Below are 19,487 nucleotides of genomic sequence, written 5' to 3'. Positions count from 1 at the left end.
TATAAGGCCTTGGGTGCTCTTACCCCCTCCCCACCACCACCACCACCACTCCCCTGCCTTCCCTCTGAAGTTGGACGGTCTGTTCCATGCTTTTATGTCTCTGGATCTATTTTCATTCATCTGTTTATGTTGTTCATTACATTCCACAAATGGGTGAGACCATGTGAAAGCCATATCTCTTTTATGGGTAAATCACGTCGTTAAAATTCTGAAATAGAGTCTAGCTCGTTGGTCCTAGATCCTTTGTTCTGTCTCCCAAACACAGCCCTACCGTTCCACCCACCTCCCTGCTCCCAGGGCAAGCTTCACGCCCTAGGAAAGGCCCGGGGCCCCGTGCACACCGTCCTTCTGTCACGTACACCACACAAAGGCGGCAGCCAGTGCCTTCTTTCCCACACTCTGCACACCAGCACCGAGGCAGGCATGACCTCAGAAAGCTTTCCTTCTGAGCAGACACATGACTGTTCCCGCAGTTCAACCTGAGGCCGCATCAGGGGTGAGGACGCTGACAGGGGAAGTCGTGGTGAGACCATTTGACCCAACAGCTCCGGGAAAGACACATGACAGTCACTCCCTCCATCCAAATATGGGCAGTTGACAGTCACAGTGCCAAAGGGCTATCGATTCCCCTTCAACACGTTTCCAAATTGACTGATGACCAGGGAGAGAGTCACAGGGGCAGAGTTTGGGCTCTGAGGGGTTTTCCATCAACACCACTCTGTCCCTCACTTGCCCACTCAATCCTGAAGGTCCCACAAACACTGTTTTGAGGTTATTTGCACAATACAGACACCGTGAATCCTGATGATTTACGTCCAAGGGAGGCCTTGGTTCTGAAGGCCTTGTCCATTGTAGCTGCCCTGTAGGGCTGGGCCCAGCGGCAGGGGGAGGCAGGAGGGCCCATGAGCACCGTGGGCTCCCAAGTGAGTGACAGGGCCTGGGCAACAAGCTGAGGGCCCAGCCGCAATCCTCCAGCTCTCAGATCAGATCTTGTTTAGCTGAAGGCAGCTGGTTTTTCTGTCGTTGTTCCCTTTTTAACAGTTGTCCAATGGAAATTGACTTAAAATACCGAGCTCCACTGAGAGCTGAAAGAACATAATGCCTCACCCTGACGTGTTTTAACGCAGCCACTTTGGGTCATTGAACCATTTATTCGTGGCCTGGCCTGTCCACTTCTGTGAGGGAGGCAACCCAGAAACTTCTCCTCTTTCTGATCCCTCTCCTAGGACATCGCAGTGCTGACTGCGGTTACAGGGACTACCTATGTTTCCTTTTAGGGTTCGTGGGGCCCCGAGGATCCAAAGGACAGATGGGCCTCCCTGGCCCGGATGGACTGCCAGGCCCCAGCGGCCTCCCTGGACCAGTCGGGCCCCCAGGGGACAGAGGCATCCCTGGCGAAGTCCTGGGAGCCCAGCCTGGGCTCCGGGGGGATGCTGGACTGCCCGGACACCCTGGACTGAAAGGCCTTCCTGGAGACATGGGTCCGCCCGGATTCAGGGGTAAGTGGCCGCGGCAGGAGGGGAGCAGGGGCCTGACCCCGCTGCCTGTGGCTCGCAGGGGCGGCTCCGAAATCCCTCCTCGGGGATTTGGTGAGAGGCGACAGCACCACACGGCAGGAGTCTTGCTTTTTCTTTTCCCCACGGAGTTCCAGCGTTCCTCTAGAACAGCGGTCGCCAACCTTTCGGACCTCACGACCACCAGTTGGCAACCGCTGCTCCAGAATGTGTTTAGGACAAGAATCCTCATCCTGGGTTCGCCTCCTGTGGAAGGAGCCACAGGCAGGTGGCCCCATGTCTGGCTGCTTGGCCGGCTGGGCAGTTATGAAGGCGTTTGATGAACCCCACATTTCTGAGCAGAACTTGGGAGTAACGTCATCACACACATCCACGGGTCAGATCTCGTTTAGCTGAGGGCAGCTGATTGTTCTGTCATTGTTCCTTTTTTAACAGATGTTCTATAAATGGAAACTGACTAAAAATAGTCAGCTCCACAGACAACCAAAAGAACAAAGGGCCTCCCCCTGGTGTGTTCAAGGCAGCCACTTAAGTAGCAAAGGTCATTTCGCCGGTTATTCGTGGCCTGGCCTGCCCACTTCTGTGGGAGAAGCACTCCAGAAATGTGCGCTCAGACCAGCCTCGACCCTGTTGGCCGCAGCTCCCATGACCTCACCTGCTCAGAGCTTTCAGTTCATGCAGCATACATAGAGCGCTGGCTGGTGAAGTCCCCTGTCTGTCCCGAGTATCATGCCAGGAGCCAGGCCTCCTGGTAAAGCCTCACCACGGGCAGCACTGCCTGCCTTCTCTCCTGAGACCTGCCTCAGCCACCAGCAATCACACTTTCCCCAGAGCTGTGAACTCTAAAGCTGGAACCCAAAATAAGTGTCCTCATTTCCCACCGCAAAACAAGTGCGTGAGAATGGAGGCAGCCTGCTTCCTGCCCACCTTTCTCCCCCGTGAGGTTTAAGATATCAGACAACTGGGATGTGGACTTGAGAGTCTGGGCTGGTCCAAGACTAACATGATCCTTTTTTTTTTTTTTTTTAATATATTTTATTGATTTTTTACAGAGAGAAAGGAAGAGAGATAGCGAGAAACATCAATCAGCTGCCTCCTGCACACCCCCCACGGGGAACATGCCCACAACCAAGGCACATGCCCCTGACCAGAATCGAACTTGGGACCCTCCAGTCCGCAGGCTTGACGCTCCATCCACTGAGCCAAACTGGCCTCAGCTAACATGATCCTTTTTCTTAATGATCCCCCTCTTCTCACCCTATCCCTTCCCCCCACACACACACTCTCTGTCTGCCTCCTCTCCCCCAGTCAGCCCTGCACACTTGGTAGGAAGGTCAGGGGCAAATGAACACGAGACCCTGAGAGTTATTGGAGAAACTTATGCAAATTGTAGTCCTCAGCCCTTCTACTGGTATCAATTGGATGAATGTAACAGACTTTAAGTTCCAAGAAGAAAGGACAAAATGCCCAAATATGAGGAGATCCTGGCTGTTAGTGTTTAAAAAAAAAAAATAGAAAAAAAATATATGCTCATAGTTATCTGACTTCTGACTAGTTAAGGATATTCTAGATAAAATCAAGGAAAAGAAAACACCCAAAAATATGTATAAAATCTGTACACAAATCTTAACAGTCTACATGTCAAAACAAAATGAACATTTGGTCAGTAGGGTAAATTTTAAAACAGATATGAGGGAAAATAAATTAATGTACATGAGGAATACTAAAATCTATAAGAAAAATACCAAAATCCCCAAAGGAAAATATCAGCGAAGAACAAAAGTTTCACCAAATAGCTAAAACTAGGAAAAAGAACTGTAACTCATAATCAAAAACATGCAGACTCTCACACTTTTCCCTCAATGTTTTCCTCGGGTTTCTGACTGTGCTTTAATGCCAGCCCTCATGCCGGGAAAGCAGTGGGAGGAAAACGCAGCAGGCGTGTGTTCTGAGAGCTGCGTGATCGTGTGGAGAGAAAAGCCTCAAGTTTACTTTGATCCACTAAGTTGATTTCTAGGACTTCCTCCTAAAGAAATGACATGGGCACAGATGTGTGTGTGTGTGTGTGTGTGTGTGTGTGTGTGTGTGTGTGTTAAAAACCTCTTTATCAAAACACTGTTCATAAAAACAAAAAAAGATGGAGGGAGCTAAATGTGTCCATGTGCTGATTTATTACTCATGTAGCTATTTAACAGGCTTGGAAAGAGGATTTTTAAGGTGTCAAAATGCTCAAAATATGTCAAGAAAAAAAAAAAAAGCTAAATGTTACTTGTAGTGTTATGCCAGTTTCATAAAACATCTATTTTTGGGTATATGTATGTGAATAGAAAAAAGGCCAGAAGGAAATATACCAAGATGTTAGTAAGTACCTCCGGGTGATGGCGTGAGTTCCTTTGATCTTACCTTTTGTATTTCTTCATGTTTCCCAGAGCTCCTACAATCCAGAAAAAAATTAAGTCCTATTTTTCAAGAACAATTCTAAGGCTGTAGATGCGGTTTGCCATGGACCGTACATAGGGGTTGGCCTCACGACTCTTGTCTCAATTGTTGCAGGAAGCCAAGGGATGCCAGGAATGCTGGGCCTGAAAGGCCAGCGAGGCTACCCAGGGGCTCTGGGAAGACCAGGCCTGCCCGGGCCACCAGGACAGCATGGCTACCCCGGGAATCCTGGCCAGGAGGGGCCCTTGGGGCTGCCGGGCTCCCTCGGCCATGAAGGTAAGAATCCCACCCTCCCATCAAGGGGTCAGCGCCTCACTTGCACTGACACCTGAATAAATGCCCACCTTCTCAAACTGCTCCCACACCTCTCCTGAAAGCAGCTACACTGCATCGCCTAAAGGACAGAAATGGATCCTCTCACAGTTCTGGAAGCTGGAGGTCCAACATTACGGTGTCAGCAGGGCTGATTCCTCCCGCGGCCTCTGGCCTTGGCTGGTGGATGGCTGCCTCCTCCCTGGTTGGGAGGTGGCCTTGGGGGTGCCAACGGAGGTCAGGCCCATGTGTCGATCAGGCACCATCCAGAGTGACCCTAGTTCTCTCAGTTGCCATAGTCAGGTGACAGCTCTGTCCAGGACCATAACTGGTCAACACTAGGGAACCAGGTGTAAGCCAGACACTTCCCTTCACACAGGCCCATGAATCCCCGTGAGTAACCTGGGCTGGTCCAAAACTCCCTGTGTCCCAAAACTGGGGCTCCAGTCAGGTGGGGCAGATGCTCAGGGCACCGTGCTACCCCCCGGTTTTATGGTATCAGAAACCCTGGGCAGGAGGTTTCGGGCCTTCACGTTTACGGGCCTCAGCAGTTCTCAAACATGGAACGCCAGCTAAATGCAGAGCATTTTATATATATATATATTGATTTTTTTACAGAGAGGAAGAGAGAGGGATAGAGAGTTAGAAACATCGATGAGAGAGAGTCATCGATTAGCTGCCTCTTGCACACCCCTTACTGGGGATGTGCCCACAACCAAGGTACATGCCCTTGACCGGAATTGAACCCGGGACCTTTCAGTCCACAGGCTGATGCTCTATCCACTGAGCCAAACCGGTTTCAATTGTTTTTATTTAATCCAGCTTTCAGAGAAAGACCTCTGTAGAAAGGCCAGCACTGCAGGTTTTCTACAGACTCTGGCCACTCCTCTAAAACTCACCTTTATAGTTACAGTGTCACATTCTCCTTCCAAAAAGTGTCTCTTGTCCAATGAGTTGTTGTAATGTAAGCGTATCGTGAAAGGCATTCTCTCGATATGGGGTGTGTCCATCGTGTGTGTTGTTTTTCCCTCCCCTCTCTTGGACAGGTCTGCCTGGGGAAAGAGGGGAACCAGGGGACGCAGGTGTCCCCGGCCCTTTGGGCATGAAAGGTGTTCCCGGTGACAGAGGCGACCCTGGTGTCTTGGGTGAGACCGGTCCTCCAGGAAACCCTGGCTTTAAAGGAATGGACGGCATGCCTGGTACCCCTGGGCAAAAAGGTAATTGTACTCCATGACGAGGAATCACCTCACGGGGGGTTGGGCAGGTTACACATGGATGTGGGACAGCTCTGCCCGGGGAAGACATCCATGTGCCTGCAGGCTAGGCTAGAGCCTGGAGACTCCCGTTCCTGGAGGCCTCAGATGCCTGGAAAACCGGCTGATGCTGCTTAGGTGGGCGTGGCCAGTGTACCCAAAATGCTGATTTCTTAACTTACCGGAGAGTGACTGCCTGAGGCACAGGACTTATTATCCACAGGCATCTGTGGAGACTGGATTCAGACCCAGTGCCTGGCTGGCAAACAGAACCAAAACAAAGGGCCATGCTTGGTTGCCAGCATTGGTTTATTTGCATGTAACTGAGGACGGCTTATCTAGAAGTGGAGCCCTCTGGCCATGGATTGTTGCCAGAGACACGGTGGTCTGACCTTCCCGTGGCTCTCAGCCAGACCCCCGTGCTGGGGGAGAGGGGTGACACGTGTTAATTCCGGTTCCCCTTCGCACCCCTTCTCCGTGGGCCCTCAGACCTAGGACTCCGCACACTTACCCTCATGTCTTTGTGCCTGACCACTGTCCATTTGCCTTCGCCTTCTCCCCGGTGGCCAGAAGTCAGATGGGCTGCTTCTGTGTCCCTCAGTCTGGAGTAGATCGGCAGGCAAGCCTCTTGGGAAATGGAATCCTGCAAATCCCTGTTTTAGGTCAAGAATCTTAGCATATTCTCACATGAGTCACATGGGAATGCCACAGACGAGTGAGAGTGAAATAGCTGTGCCTTTATCCATTCCTAACCATCCAGGACTTTGCTTGTTCCCTCTGCAGGTCTCAGAGGTTCACCCGGGATGGATGGTTTCCAGGGCATGCTTGGGGTGCCAGGAAGACCCGGGAATCCGGGAATCAAAGGAGAGCCTGGAAGATTCGGCGTTCCAGGACCAAAGGGCCCGACTGGGATGCCAGGTGGCAAAGGTACGCCTACTTCTTGGAAGGTCTTTCCCACGGGGTTGACACTCACTTCCATGGGGGCATAACACTGCCCAGAACCAACCTTTTAGAAACCCCAAAAGCCAGACCCAAACTAATAAAAGCTAGGGCTAGGGAACAGTTGGGGAATGGCTGTCAATGGGCATGGGATTGCCTTTAGGGGTGATGATAATGGTCTAAAGTTAGATGGTGGTAATGGTTGCACAACTGTGAGCACATTAAACACCATTGAACTGTTCTCTTTAAAATGAGTGAATTGCATGGTATGTAAATTATATCTCAATCAAACTGTTTTTCAGAAATTAAATTTAATTCTTCCAAGAGCTAAAACGTTTACAAATTCTTAGAAACATGGAAATGACAGTCTAGGTAGGGTACTACGTTTTCCAGGTTTCCTACTCACGCTTAAATTTTCAAATCATCTTCATGTTAACGGGGGGTTTACAGGCCACTGAGCAGAAACTGATATTTTTAAATGAAGTTACCCTTGGGTTCTGTTGCCATTTTCCTTCCGGCTCCACTACACTGCCCCTTCCAGCCTCCCTGGAATGAAGCAGGCCGTGGGGGCTCCTTCCCTCCCCTGGGCAGCAGCTCTCGGAGAACTGGAACTGTTCATAGCGTCTTTGTTCCCCTCCACACCTCACCCTGTGCCACAGACGCAGTAAATGTTCAGCGAGTACAACTGCACTCTTTCTGCTCAGCTGCATCTCCCTGACCTGCTGCCCTCCACTCAGTGAACTCAGATTCTGGGACATTCTCAGCCTGAACTTTGTGGCGCCATCCTCTGATGTGTCCACAGCCTTCCAGACCCCCTGGCCAGTGTAGGAAGCCCTCCCAAGTTCCCTTACAAACACCCTACCTGCATCATCCTGAGACCTCCCAGCTCCAGCTGGCCCGCTGTGGGTTCTGAGGACCAGCCGGTGCCCACAAGAAAGGATTGAGCTGGTGTCCTTCCCCGTGTGGTGCTTCTCCTCGTGATCATGTGCGATCGCTGTCTCACCAGAGTGTGAATACATAACCTTCCCTCGTGTTCTGTGTGACTGTCACACTCCTCCCTGCATTGCCTGGCAGCGGGTCCCTCCGTCCCGATGTGCTCTGTGCCCACACCTCCACTATGGAGAGGCGTGGGGGCAGGGAGAAGACAGGGGTGTGTCTGTCCGAGCCCCTCACCCCCGTGCACAGGCTCCAAACCAGGGATGCACACCACCCCTCCGCGCAGAGCCTCTCGGGGCTCAGGTTCTGAAGGACAGCTCCACCTGTGTGTGTATGCCTGGTCCAGAGGTCAGGTGTAATGATTGCATTCTCTTCCCTTCCAGGAAGCCGGGGGGAACAGGGTCCCCCAGGACCGCCTCCCACCATCGATAAAGAAATGAAATTCTTTAAAGGCGACAAAGGGGATATAGGACCTATGGGATTGAAGGGCTACCTGGGATTAAAAGGTAAGGTGGCATCGAAAGATCCAGTCTGAACCTCTGAGCTGTCAGGCCTGGGGTCCCATCCCTCTCCACCCAGGCCTCTCTCTCTCCCCTTCCCCCTCCCAACCACACCCCCCTACCTCCACCCCCACCCCCGCTGCTCCCCTGTGCCTGCCCCTGCCTCTCCCAGACTGAAAGGCAGCAGTTCTGCACACCAACACCCCTGGGCCCACACCAGCCTTTGCTATGTTCCGGCCTTTCTGACACCCTGACATCTCCCCGCCTGGGCTCTCGGGTGGTCCTAGGAGGCCTGATCTGCTTTGCCTCCAATTGTAAGACTTGCAGCACTTGGAATGGCAAAGCTTAAAGCCTGGGGAGCAGCAGAGCCTTACACTCGGGGTCTCCCTGCAGGTGTTCCCGGAATGCCAGGAGTCCCCGGCCTGTCAGGCATCCCAGGGTTGCCTGGGAAGCCCGGCTACATCAAAGGAGTCAAAGGAGACATCGGTGTTCCCGGCCTGCCCGGTATGCCGGGATTCCCCGGCGTGCCAGGCTCCCCTGGAATTACTGGGTTTCCCGGCTTCGTGGGAAGCAGGGTGAGTGCCTTTTACTCCACGTCTTCTTGTCAATGTCTCTCCCCTTGCTTGTTGGCCAGAGTGCCCTGGGCCAGCATTTCGGAGTGGCCAAGGCCCAGGTCCAGGCTGTTTGAGTCAGTGTAAGGAGATGCCGTGCTCATCTGACTCCGTGGGTTCCTATTGGATGAAGCACGGTGTCTGCGTTTCTTCATGGGAACCTAGAGAACAAAACTTGAATTTCTAGAGATTTGAGCTCTAAACTCGAGCATCCATGTGACATCAGGACCAAAATCCCATTGCTGACGCATGGCCTGGAGGGCACTGTCCCACCGTTGACTCCTCTCCCCTCCTGTGTGCCAGGCATCTGGCTTTCATGGCAGCAGTGGTGAGCCCTGACCTGGGAAGGGCTCCCACCTGTGTCCTCATCTATAAAATGCAGGGAGTAGCTCCCTTGCAGTTTTACTGAGTACATGTCCTATCGGTGGTACATGTCACAGGGCGCAGGGTGGCTCTCCATAGACTGTATTTCATGGAATTCTCTTTTTATCCTCTTTCACTTAAAAGGAATCGTGCACTCACAATCTTCAGCACACGCTGATTCATTTCTGGCATCCACAGTGAGACCGGCACACGTGGGGTCAAGCAGAAGGTCAAGCCACCCTGTCGTGAACCTTTAGCAGCAGGCCCTAGCGTGGCCTTCTGTCCAGCCCACCCTGGTGTACACGGAGTCCTCAGACTACTTCAAGTGTCTTCCTCCCATCACTCCCAAAATCTGTACCTAAAAGGATCTTAGTCCAGTCTGTATGCAGCTAGTCGGGTCAATGTAACAAGGAAAGAGGCCATGTTCCCAGCAGCTTGATCTATGGTGGTCAAGAACTAGGAAACAGAATAAATAAGCATGGTACCTTCAGACAGTGGGCTAGTGCATAGGAGTGTAATGAGAATGATTGATAAATGCAAAAGCACAAATCTCAGATTTTATGTTGACCAAAATAAACCAGAAACAGGAAATACATCCGATACAATTCCATTTTTATGACAAGACTATCTGATAGAGGCAAATCAGAAGAGAGGCAGGATGGTGGAGTAGGAAAGGGCACCAGGGAACTTTCTAGAGTGCTGAATGTTCTCTGTGTTTATCTGGGTATCACATAAGTAAGAATTCATTGAGCATCTAAGATGAGTGCACGGCACTATATGTAAGTCATGCTTTAAAAAGCAAGCTGTAAGAAAGGAAACTAGAGCGTTGTCTCAGCAAAGGTATAGCCTCTGGCACATCCTCCCTCTCCTCCCACAGAATGGGGCTTTGTTAATAATTTAAAGACGCTGCCAAAACCGGTTTGGCTCAGTGGATAGAGCTTCGACCTGCGCACTGAAAGGTTCCAGGTTTGATTCCGGTCAAGGGCATGTACATCGGTTGCCAGGAGGCAGCTGGTCGATGTTTCTAGCTCTCTATCCCTCTCCCTTCCTCTCTATAAAAAAATCAATAATATATAATAATAAGTTAGAGGCGCAAGTTAAGCCTTGCTAGGAAAGGGCAGTTCTGAAGTCTCAGGTTGATGCTAAAATAGAAACCAGAGGGAGCAAGGTAGACCAGAACACCCACCCTCCCTGTGAGGTGGAGGCACTTCAGGGAAGAAAACCATGTTTTCTTTGGAGTCACAGAGTAATTCGGACATCATCCCAATCTCAGTATCAACAACAAACATTGCTTAGAAGAAATCTCACTCTCTCCACAGATGGATGTGCATAGCCATGTAATAGAGAGCAGGTTGGAGAATCAGGCAGCCCAAATCAGTATCCCAATTCTGCCCCTTAGTAGCTGAGTGACCTTGAGCATAATATTAACCTATCTTTGCCTCAATTTCCTCATCTGTCAATAGCACCTGCTCATAGGGTTGTTGTGAGGCATAAAAAGCTCTTGATGCCCTCACCAGGTGGCTTCGCTGGTTGGAGCATCATCCTGTGAACCAAAGTTTGTGGGTTCGATTGATTCCCAGTAAGGGTATATACCAAGGTATCAGGCCAGCGATCCCCTGTTGGGTGTGTTCAGGAGGCAGGCAACAGATGGATGTTTCTCTCTCGCATCGATGTCTGTCTCTCCCTTTCTCTCTCTCTCTCTCTAAAAAAAAAAAAAAAAAAAAAAAAAAAGAATCAATAAAAGCACATCCTCCAGTGAGGATTTAAAAAAAAAATCGTGCTCACAGGATGAGGTTGCAATCAGCATGGTTATTCTCACCGCCATCATGACTATGATCTGCACCAGTGATATTACTAATTTCAATAAAGCTGTCAATCCTGTTTCATTTTACTATATTTAATAAGAAGGGGTAAGCAAACCACCTTCTTTAAAAACTTTAGGAGTTTTCTGCAAAATGATGGTATCCCCAAACTTTGAGTGTTGTTTTTGAAATACCAAAGCGTTGGGTACGCTAACCTTCAAAATTACAAACTTATTTCATAAACAGCCTTTTAAGATGATTTTATGTTTGATTCTAGGGTGACAAGGGTGCTCCAGGGACAGCAGGTCTTTATGGCGAGAGCGGCCGCACGGGTGATTTTGGTGAGTGTCGCCTGGGTGGGGAAAGGAGACATCCACACCCAGAGCTCAGTGATGTCAGATCTGCAGATGCCGTTAGTTATTGTAAAACACATTATTCTTATTAAGGATGTAGCACGACAGAAGTCACCAAACTAAGTATCTGTTCCCATCCATCTTTTTTGCACCTAACAGGTGATGTTGGAGACACTATAAATTTACCAGGAAGCCCAGGCCTGAAGGGGGAACAGGGTGCCATTGGAACACCAGGTATCTAAGTCATTCTCCATCTCTTCCTCTCACCAGCAGCCCTGACCCCTTGTCTGTGCTGTCACGTATGAGCTGGCTTGCCAAATCCATCACTATTTGGTAAGCACTATAGATCATGCTGGAGGGAACGGTTTGAGGTCTTCCAGCCCAGTGTGCAAGGGAGACTCTGAATTCTTCATTAAACTAAAGCTGAAGACAAAGTCAAGGAACCTCTCTCTGGCTCTTCCTGAAAGGGAAAGTAGCCAGAATCAACACTAATAAATCAACATTTTATATGGCCCGTAAAATGAGACTCATGAAGAAGCAGAGCCTGGCTCCCAGGACACATTATAGGGCGTGAGCAGATGGTAGGGTGACTGGAGCTTCTTGTAAACAGTGAAAGGTCTAGAAGAAAGGTCAATGGGAGTCGTGTCCATCTCTTGAGTAAGACAAGAAGAGGTAGCCTCTGGTCCTGTGTGCACGGGGGTAGGGTGGAGGCTCTTGTGAGGTTACGCCTCTCTGAACATTCCTGAAGTTCAAGGTAAAAATTCTTGCATATAATCAGATCCCAAGGGACTTTTGATAATGATGTCTTCTTCTGGAAATTTTATCTTGGGGGACCTCACACTGCTTAAGCTGCCGGGAGCCCCAAATATTTCTAGAGATAATCCTGCTTGAGGGGGCATCTGTCTATGTGATTGGCCAATGGGAGGATGCTGAGCTGGTGCTTTATCTAGAAAGAACTGCAGATTGGAAAGAAGTATTCAGCCCAGCATGGGATCAGAGGACCACCACTCGGGAATAGGCAGCCTCATCGATGAGCCTCTCTGGACTCATATGGATCTGTAATTTGGTCTCCCGATGGCTTTCTTTTCAGGCACAGGGTACCCCGGGCTGCTGAGCCTTCTGGCTCTTGCTTGGCTAAATCTCCTGTCCTAAATAAGTACATTTTGGCAGTTCGGTTTATAACAGCAGAAATGTGAGACCACCTTTGCCACTTGTCACTAATGACCTCATGGGTGCAACTGAAAATGTGTCAGGGAAGAGAAGTTGCTTTGCTCCAAGAATAATGCTTGTTACCCTTAAGTGTTTAGGTTTTAGTTAAACTGTAGGTCCAGGAAATAGGACCTCACACCCTGTCCATCACCAGGGACAGGGGGCAGTGACCGCTGTATCAGCCATTCTTGGGGGTGTTCCATTCACCCTAAGACAAGTGAGGTATATGCCTAAGTGGGGTCAGCTACAGAGCCTGCCCTATGTGACAGAGGGAGTGGGTGTGGAGTTCTGGGTCACATCAGCTTCCATACATGACAGGCACTGGAAAGCCTGGGACCAGACCTGGTCTCTCAGAGGATGAAGCAGCAGGCTACTTCTGGGCCCTCAGTTTGGGTGGAGATGATGGCCAAGGTGAATGAAAGAAGATGAACAGGGTATATAGCGGTTTGAGCAGATTTTCAAAATAGTAAAAGAATCAATAGAAAATAAGCAGAACTTCTTAGGTGGATTTTCTTTAAGACCACAAAAAACAACAGTATTTTGTCTAAGCAATAGCCTTATAGATTTAAGAAGACACTGAACAAAAGTGATTGTATGGAATTCAGGTTGGTCTGAAGTTTTCAAAATCCCAGCATACCAGAAATCACCACAGCATTTGACAGAACATTGTCACTAGCATGAAGGTCACACTTCTTTATGTCTGTCCAAGACTACCTCCAAATTACTGAGGTGCTTGTTAAAAGGCAGATTCTAGCCCTTCCCCCAGACCTGTCAAGCCACGTTTGGGAGAAACTCAAACATCTGCATGTTTAACAAATCCCCCAGGTTTCTATTGCACATCACGCATTATAAGCCACTCTGATAAGGGCTCTGCTTAGTTGTCTATTGATGCTTAACAAGGTATTCAAAATGCAGTGGTTTAGAACATCAACAAGCAAGTATTATCTCATATTTTTTCTGAGAGTCAGGAATTTGGGAACAAGGTGGTTCTGATCCACAGTCTCCCATGAGATTCCAGTCTGACATCAGCAGGGCTACATCATCCGAAGGCTGGGTTGGGGCTGGAGAATCCTCCTCCAAGATGGTGCTCTCACACGCTCTTGGTGGGAAGCCTCCGCTCCCCATCACGAGGGCCTCTCTCAGAGCTGCTTGAGTGTCCTCACAACATGGCAGCTGGCTTCCTCCCCAGCAAGCAAAGTGACAAAGTGAAAGCAAGGAAGAATTTTATGTCCTAAACTTGAAGTGGCACACTGTGATATCCACAGTATTCTGGTGGTGACACAATTCAGCCCATTCAGTATGGGAGGGAACTACGTGAGGGTGTGAACACCAGAGCATGAGGACCCCTGGGTGCCAACTTGGAGGCTGCTGATCACAGGCTCAGAGGGAAGGATTAGGTAAAAAGTTCATTGATGAAGGAACATGTAAGATACCCCCGTTCACAACAGAAGTACAAAGTGTGGGATGGCAGCATCCTTTAACTTGCATATCCTTGAACCCTACAAGCATGAAGCCCCAGTTTGATGCAATGTCAATGGTTTGTCCCAACCAGCAAATCTGTGGTTACAGGTCCAAAGGGATACTTTGGAGAGAAAGGAACAGCAGGTGACATTGGCTTCCCCGGGATAACAGGCATAGCAGGAGCCCATGGCACTCCCGGACTTACTGGGCAAACAGGTAAAGTCTCTTGCAGTCACACCGTCTTCCTCCAGCACACAGACTTCCCTGGGCATGGCTTGACAGTTCAGCAGCCGGTGGGGCAGAGTGCGGCCGAGCCCCCCAATCTCCAAAACCCCAGAACAAAGGCGACCTTCCTCACCAAGGAAGGAGTTGTCTGATAGGATCGCACTTCACCCTAGGAAGCTTGCTCTTACATGTTGCCCATTCACCTCGCTCTGCCTGAGGATCAAACACGCAGAAACAACCAACCTGGCTGTGGGGGACGCACAGGGGAGCAGTGGAGGGGATGGTGTGGCCCAGTGTCTGTCTCTCCGTAAACACAGCCTAAGTTCTTGTTCCAGGGAACTCGTCCATTAATTTGAATATGCAGAAATTCCTTTGGGGATCCCAAGTTAACAACCGAAAGCAAACAGTGAACTAGTTTCATGCTTTTTGGCATTAGTACTGCTTTTGCGTTGTTTGCTTTTGCCGAGGACCCGGGATTCTAACAGGCTATCCTCCACGGTTTGGTTTCGTGGGTTCTCTCCAAACTTCTGTTTGGAAGATAGGATGAGAATAAAAAAACACAAGCTGTTCTTGCTTTGGCAAGGCTGAGCTAACCCCCTGAACCTCACTGTAGGGTCCAAGCCACATCCGCTTCCTGCTTGAAAGGAAGTTGGTCCTTTCCCCAGCACCTCCTGGTATCCCCTGCAGGCAGGACCTGAGGCTGGGCAGGTAGGCCTCTCTCAGGGTCCTCAGGGTTCCTGTGTCTGACTTATGGATGTGTCCCCCTCCCCCAGGCTTCCCAGGACTGACAGGCCAGCAGGGACCGCAAGGAGACCCTGGCCGGGCCGGAGTACCCGGCGCCAAAGGAGATTTCGGCTGGCCAGGTGTTCAGGGCTTACCAGGTAAGACAGTCCCTCCTTTCACAGACGCAAGCACACGACGGTTCAAGAACAGATGCGCCAGCGGAGGAGAGGCACCATTAGCCAGGCTACCCTCTCTCCTGCTGTTTTCTCCAAGACCATGTGAGATAAAAGGCAGGCGTGTGTGGTTTACTGCCCACACAAAACATATCGGGAACGGGATTTGCAGTTGTCCAAGACCATTGGTAAAAAAGACTGATATGCCAGTGTGTGGAGAAGTGCTTTGTTCCCCAGAACGATGAATGAAAACTGCCTGGAAGCCTCAAGGCCCACTCCCCAGTCAGCTCACGGGTATTGCAGAAGGAACAGGGTGGGGACAGACACCATGATGTTCCTCCACAGGCTTCCCAACTTCCCACTAATCGAGGACTGGTAGAACCTGTGGCGGTTTTTATTTTATTTTTTTTAAAAATATCTTTTATTGGTTTTTTACAGAGAGGAAAGGAGAGGGATAGAGACATTGATGAGAGAGAAACATCTACCAGCTGCCTCCTGCACACCCCTTACCAGGGATGTGCCCACAACCAATGTACATGCCCTTGACCGGAATTGAACTTGGGACCCTTCAGTCCGCAGGCCAATGCTCTATCCACTGAGCCAAACTGGTTTCGACCTGTGGTGGTTTTTTAAAGTTATGCAGCCTGACCTGGACAGGCCACTGTTCCAAGGACAAGCCCTCTATGGTCAAGGACAGGCCCCCAGCTGTTTTTCTGCTCAAAATTCAAGGTGAACCACCCACCTCCACATTCACTGTCCACACCACAGGAAGAATTGCCACCTGTGTCCTGGGTCCTACTTTAAATATGTTTTTATTGATCTCAGAGAGGAAGGGAGAGGGAGAGAAAAATGGAAACATCAATGAGAGAATCATTGCTTGGCTGCCTCCTGCACGCCCCCTACAGGGACCGAGGTTGCAATCCAGGCCTGTGCCCTGACCAGGAATTGAACCCTGACCTCCTGGTTCACAAGTTGATGATCAACCACTGAGCCACACTGGCCGGGATCCTGCATCCTACTTCAGAAATGTTTGTCCTCAAGAATCCAGAGGGATTGGAACTAATGCCAGGCTACTGGTTCCAAGCAATTTTCACAAAGCAAATATGTCTAATGACTCAGGCTCTAAGGAGAGGAACGGAATTCACCACTTCCAGGTTCCCTCCGGACTCTAACGAGTCTGTAAGGATTTTAGGAAATCCATCTTTACGTTAGATGGTTCTCTCAGTGACATAAAAGTACATGTCAAATGGTACGCTGAACTGCTTCCTGTTTGTGGGGCTTTTGAATAAATTGGATGGTTGACCGTATTATAGCAAATGAACACATGTTGAATCATTTTAAGGGTTTCTTTCTTTGCTCTCCCATGCATGAAATAACCATGAGTGAAATCCACACAGGTTCAGCGGGCAGCCGAGGCATCGGGGGATTAGACGGCTTGCCAGGCACCAAAGGCTTTCCCGGATCCCCAGGTACCCATGGCCCTTGCAGCCACTCGGTGACAAGGCCAGGCCCAGCAGGGTGGGAAGGGGACAGGGGCAGGGGGAGGGCTGGGAGGGCCATCTAGGATTCCAGGTTGAGGGGGGAGGGTTCAGAGAGTAGGACTGCTCTGTGAGGACTGTTTGATCATCCCTGAGGCCCTGTGGACTCAGGGTCCCTTTGGTTTTAAAGACACCGAGATGTGACCCCTAAGAATCCATCCCTTAAGTCAGACATGTTGAACAAGACCATCAGGCTTTTAGAGGGAGAGAGAAACAAATGGTATGCTTTTCCAGGAGCATCTGTAATCTTTCCTTTCATTGGCTCAGGGAAGGCAGCTGGGGCCCAGCCTGTGGTGGTGCTCTCCTTGTGCTTTGAAAGGGATCCTGCTGTCTTAGTCAGCTAGAGCTGCTATAACAAAACACCACAGACTGGGGGGCTCGAGTGACAGACAGTTATTCCTCACAGTTCTGGGGGCTGGAGGTCTGAGATCCGGGCATTGGTACGTTGGGTCCTAGTGAGGGTCCTCTTCCTGGCTTGTACATGGCCACCTTCTCCCTACCTGGTGGGGAGAGGGAACACACTCTCGGGAATCTCTAATAAGAACACATCCCATCCTGGGACCCATTCTCTTGACCTCATCTACATTGAGTCATCTCATGTAGTCATGAGTCAACAACCATCACATTGGAAATGAGGCCTCCAATATATGTTCAGTTCAGAGCAATGATTTGCCAGCCTCAGGTTTGGGACACTGAGGCCACATGACAAACTGGGATTGATGCCGCTGACTTCCGGTTTTCCACTTTTGAGTCTCACAGAAGGGCATTACTGTTCCTTTACTTGTGGAAGTTCACTGGGCGTGGCTGAAGAGACTGACGTCCCACTGTTTAACCCTCTACAGGAGCAGACATCCACGGAGAACCAGGTTTCCCAGGTCCTGCTGGGGAGAGGGGTGAGCCGGGAGAGGCCAACACCCTGCCGGGTCCTAGTGGAGCCCCAGGACAAAAAGGGGAGCGAGGAATTCCAGGTGAGGCCAGACACTTCCAACATCACCATCTGCATAACCAGAACCCGAAATGCTGTTGGGTGGCCAGAGTGGGAGAGATACGAAGTCATGCTTGTCAGGTCGCCCATCTGCCCTCTGAATGGGGTTAGAAAAAAGTCCCTTTAAGGATGAAGATGAGACCCAGCCTGGGAGGACATGAGAGACCTCAGCTCCAAATGGTACACACAGTCCTGGCTATAGCCAGCGCTCACACAACATCACAGTATCACAAAGTATGTAGTAACATCCGATTCACACCGCATGCTGTTCAGACTCTGCAGCTGACCAGAGAGAGGACACAAGAGCAGGAACTAGCTTGCTTTCATTCCTGTGTGCATGTGTGGGCTAAATGCCTGGCTCAAAATTGGCTCACGGTTAATAGTGTGAAACTGTAGGGAAATTCACTTTGACCTCTGTTGAACAAGTTATGCGTGCTCAAGGATATCCCAAAAGTTCCTGCAAGGGTCCTGTGACATGTTCACCTGGGCAGAGTCAGTGTCTCAGAACCCTTTGGATGTATTGTGTAGCTCCCTGCACTCTGTCAAGGGGACCTTGAGCATACCTCAGGCTCTCAAACAGCCCTGAAGCATAGTGTCTCTTTTCTAAAGCTGTTGTTCCCTCACGAAGTCCTCATCCTGCATGAAGGTCATGGTATCCCAGTGACCTGGTGGCTCCGGAGTGGTCCTGGAGGCTGAAGCAGACCCTTCACTCTGCCCCCCGGGCCGCTGGGGAGCAGGAATGGTGACTTTAGTGGTGACATTCACAGATGGCTGGTCAGGACCCGCACCCTTCTCTAAGCACCGGGAAATAATGTCAATCTGCAACATGACCTTCGGGAGTTTCCGAAGCTCCAGTGTGCAGCCTCAATTACTTCTGCAGCTGATTTTCAGACTTCAGGGCATAATTTGCCTATGAGTTTTACAAAATGGCCTTTCAGTGATCTTGCATTAATTTGGCAGGGCTTTCATTTCAATACTGAGGAAGATTCGTGGGGGCCACAGAGAAAACAGTTATTTTGGCCCTGATTGCAGCAAACTAACACGTGCTCATACCCTGTCCTCAGTAAGGTCACTGGACACTGTGACCTGCTGATTTTTTGCAGTATTCTAGTGCTAACTTCTAAGTCCCCAGACCATAAGGGAAAACAAATACTCGTAGGGAAATTGGGGGAGAAACTAGTTCCCATCCCTGCTGGTCATTTGTCTTGCCACTGCCTGGGTAGCACCCATGCCCACCTGGGCACCCATAAAATGTGGTGTTGGCAAAAGCACAGGGAGGAATAGGATGCCCACAGGCACCCTCCACTGTGGATTGCCCTCTAGGGTCTGTCCTCGATTGGTGCCAAAGGGCTCCAGGTTTGACTCAAATGCAGTTGATTCTTGCTTCCTCTTAGGAGTCATGCTCTATAAAATGGCTGCAAACACTGAATTAAGGAATTCCGAACCGTAGCTTCTAGTGGGAGTACAGGCTTTGGCTCCTGGGAGCCCCGTTCACATATTCATCCACTGATCAACACGCACCCTTGTTTTATATATGTTTATGTTTAAAGGAACCTTATTCAATATAAATTGTTGATTGATTAACATTGACCTCATGCCATCAGCACTATAACTCATGCTTGAAGGAAGCTCATCTAACATACGTTTCCTTTTTTTGTTTGTTGTTTTAAAGATTTTTTTTTTTTAATCCTCACTGGAGGGATATGTTTTTATTGAATTTTTTTATTTATTTATTTATTATTTAGAGAGAGGAAGGGAGAGGAAAAAGACAGAGAGACAGATGGATGTGAGAGAGAAACATTGATTGCTTGCCCTCCACACACACCCCACCAGGAATCAAACCCATGACCTTTCAGTGCTTTCAGTGCACGGGACAATGCTCTAGCCAACTGAGCCACCCGGCCAGGGCCTAACACACGTTTTCCACGTGAGGCACCTCAGAGCCTGCCTGAGCTTAGGCACACCAGGCAGCACTTTGGCCCTGGGCTTGGGGACCAGTGTAAACGGTAAAATCACCAACAAGAAGCACAAACGTGCAAAAATCATGGCACTAACTAGACATAAAAGGATCCTTGTTTACACTCTGAGTTGCACACGGGTCTCAGCAGGGACTGAAATTTCCTGTCTCTCCTGCTTGTCCAGGAGTACCAC

General features: G+C 49.8%; 1 protein-coding gene across 2 annotated transcripts in view; it reads left to right on the top strand.

Annotated features, from left to right (window-relative positions):
• Positions 1–19,487, top strand: part of COL4A2 (collagen type IV alpha 2 chain) — a 181,920-nt gene that overhangs the window by 153,007 nt on the left and 9,426 nt on the right. For both annotated transcript variants that reach the window (XM_084879934.1, XM_084879935.1), the window contains 12 exons: positions 1,278–1,499; positions 4,068–4,229; positions 5,312–5,482; positions 6,302–6,445; positions 7,777–7,899; positions 8,287–8,468; positions 10,947–11,010; positions 11,182–11,256; positions 13,801–13,908; positions 14,691–14,798; positions 16,211–16,282; positions 17,194–17,319. In XM_084879934.1, coding sequence (XP_084736060.1) covers positions 1,278–1,499; positions 4,068–4,229; positions 5,312–5,482; positions 6,302–6,445; positions 7,777–7,899; positions 8,287–8,468; positions 10,947–11,010; positions 11,182–11,256; positions 13,801–13,908; positions 14,691–14,798; positions 16,211–16,282; positions 17,194–17,319 — 1,557 coding nt within the window. The remainder of the gene's footprint in view (positions 1–1,277; positions 1,500–4,067; positions 4,230–5,311; positions 5,483–6,301; positions 6,446–7,776; positions 7,900–8,286; positions 8,469–10,946; positions 11,011–11,181; positions 11,257–13,800; positions 13,909–14,690; positions 14,799–16,210; positions 16,283–17,193; positions 17,320–19,487) is intronic.

Source organism: Pipistrellus hanaki, assembly GCF_964339955.1.
Source record: "Pipistrellus hanaki genome assembly, chromosome: 3".
NCBI classification, from domain to species: domain Eukaryota; kingdom Metazoa; phylum Chordata; class Mammalia; order Chiroptera; family Vespertilionidae; genus Pipistrellus; species Pipistrellus hanaki.
The sequence above is the reverse complement of the archived record's forward strand: the minus strand, read 5'-3'. Positions and strand labels throughout refer to the sequence as shown.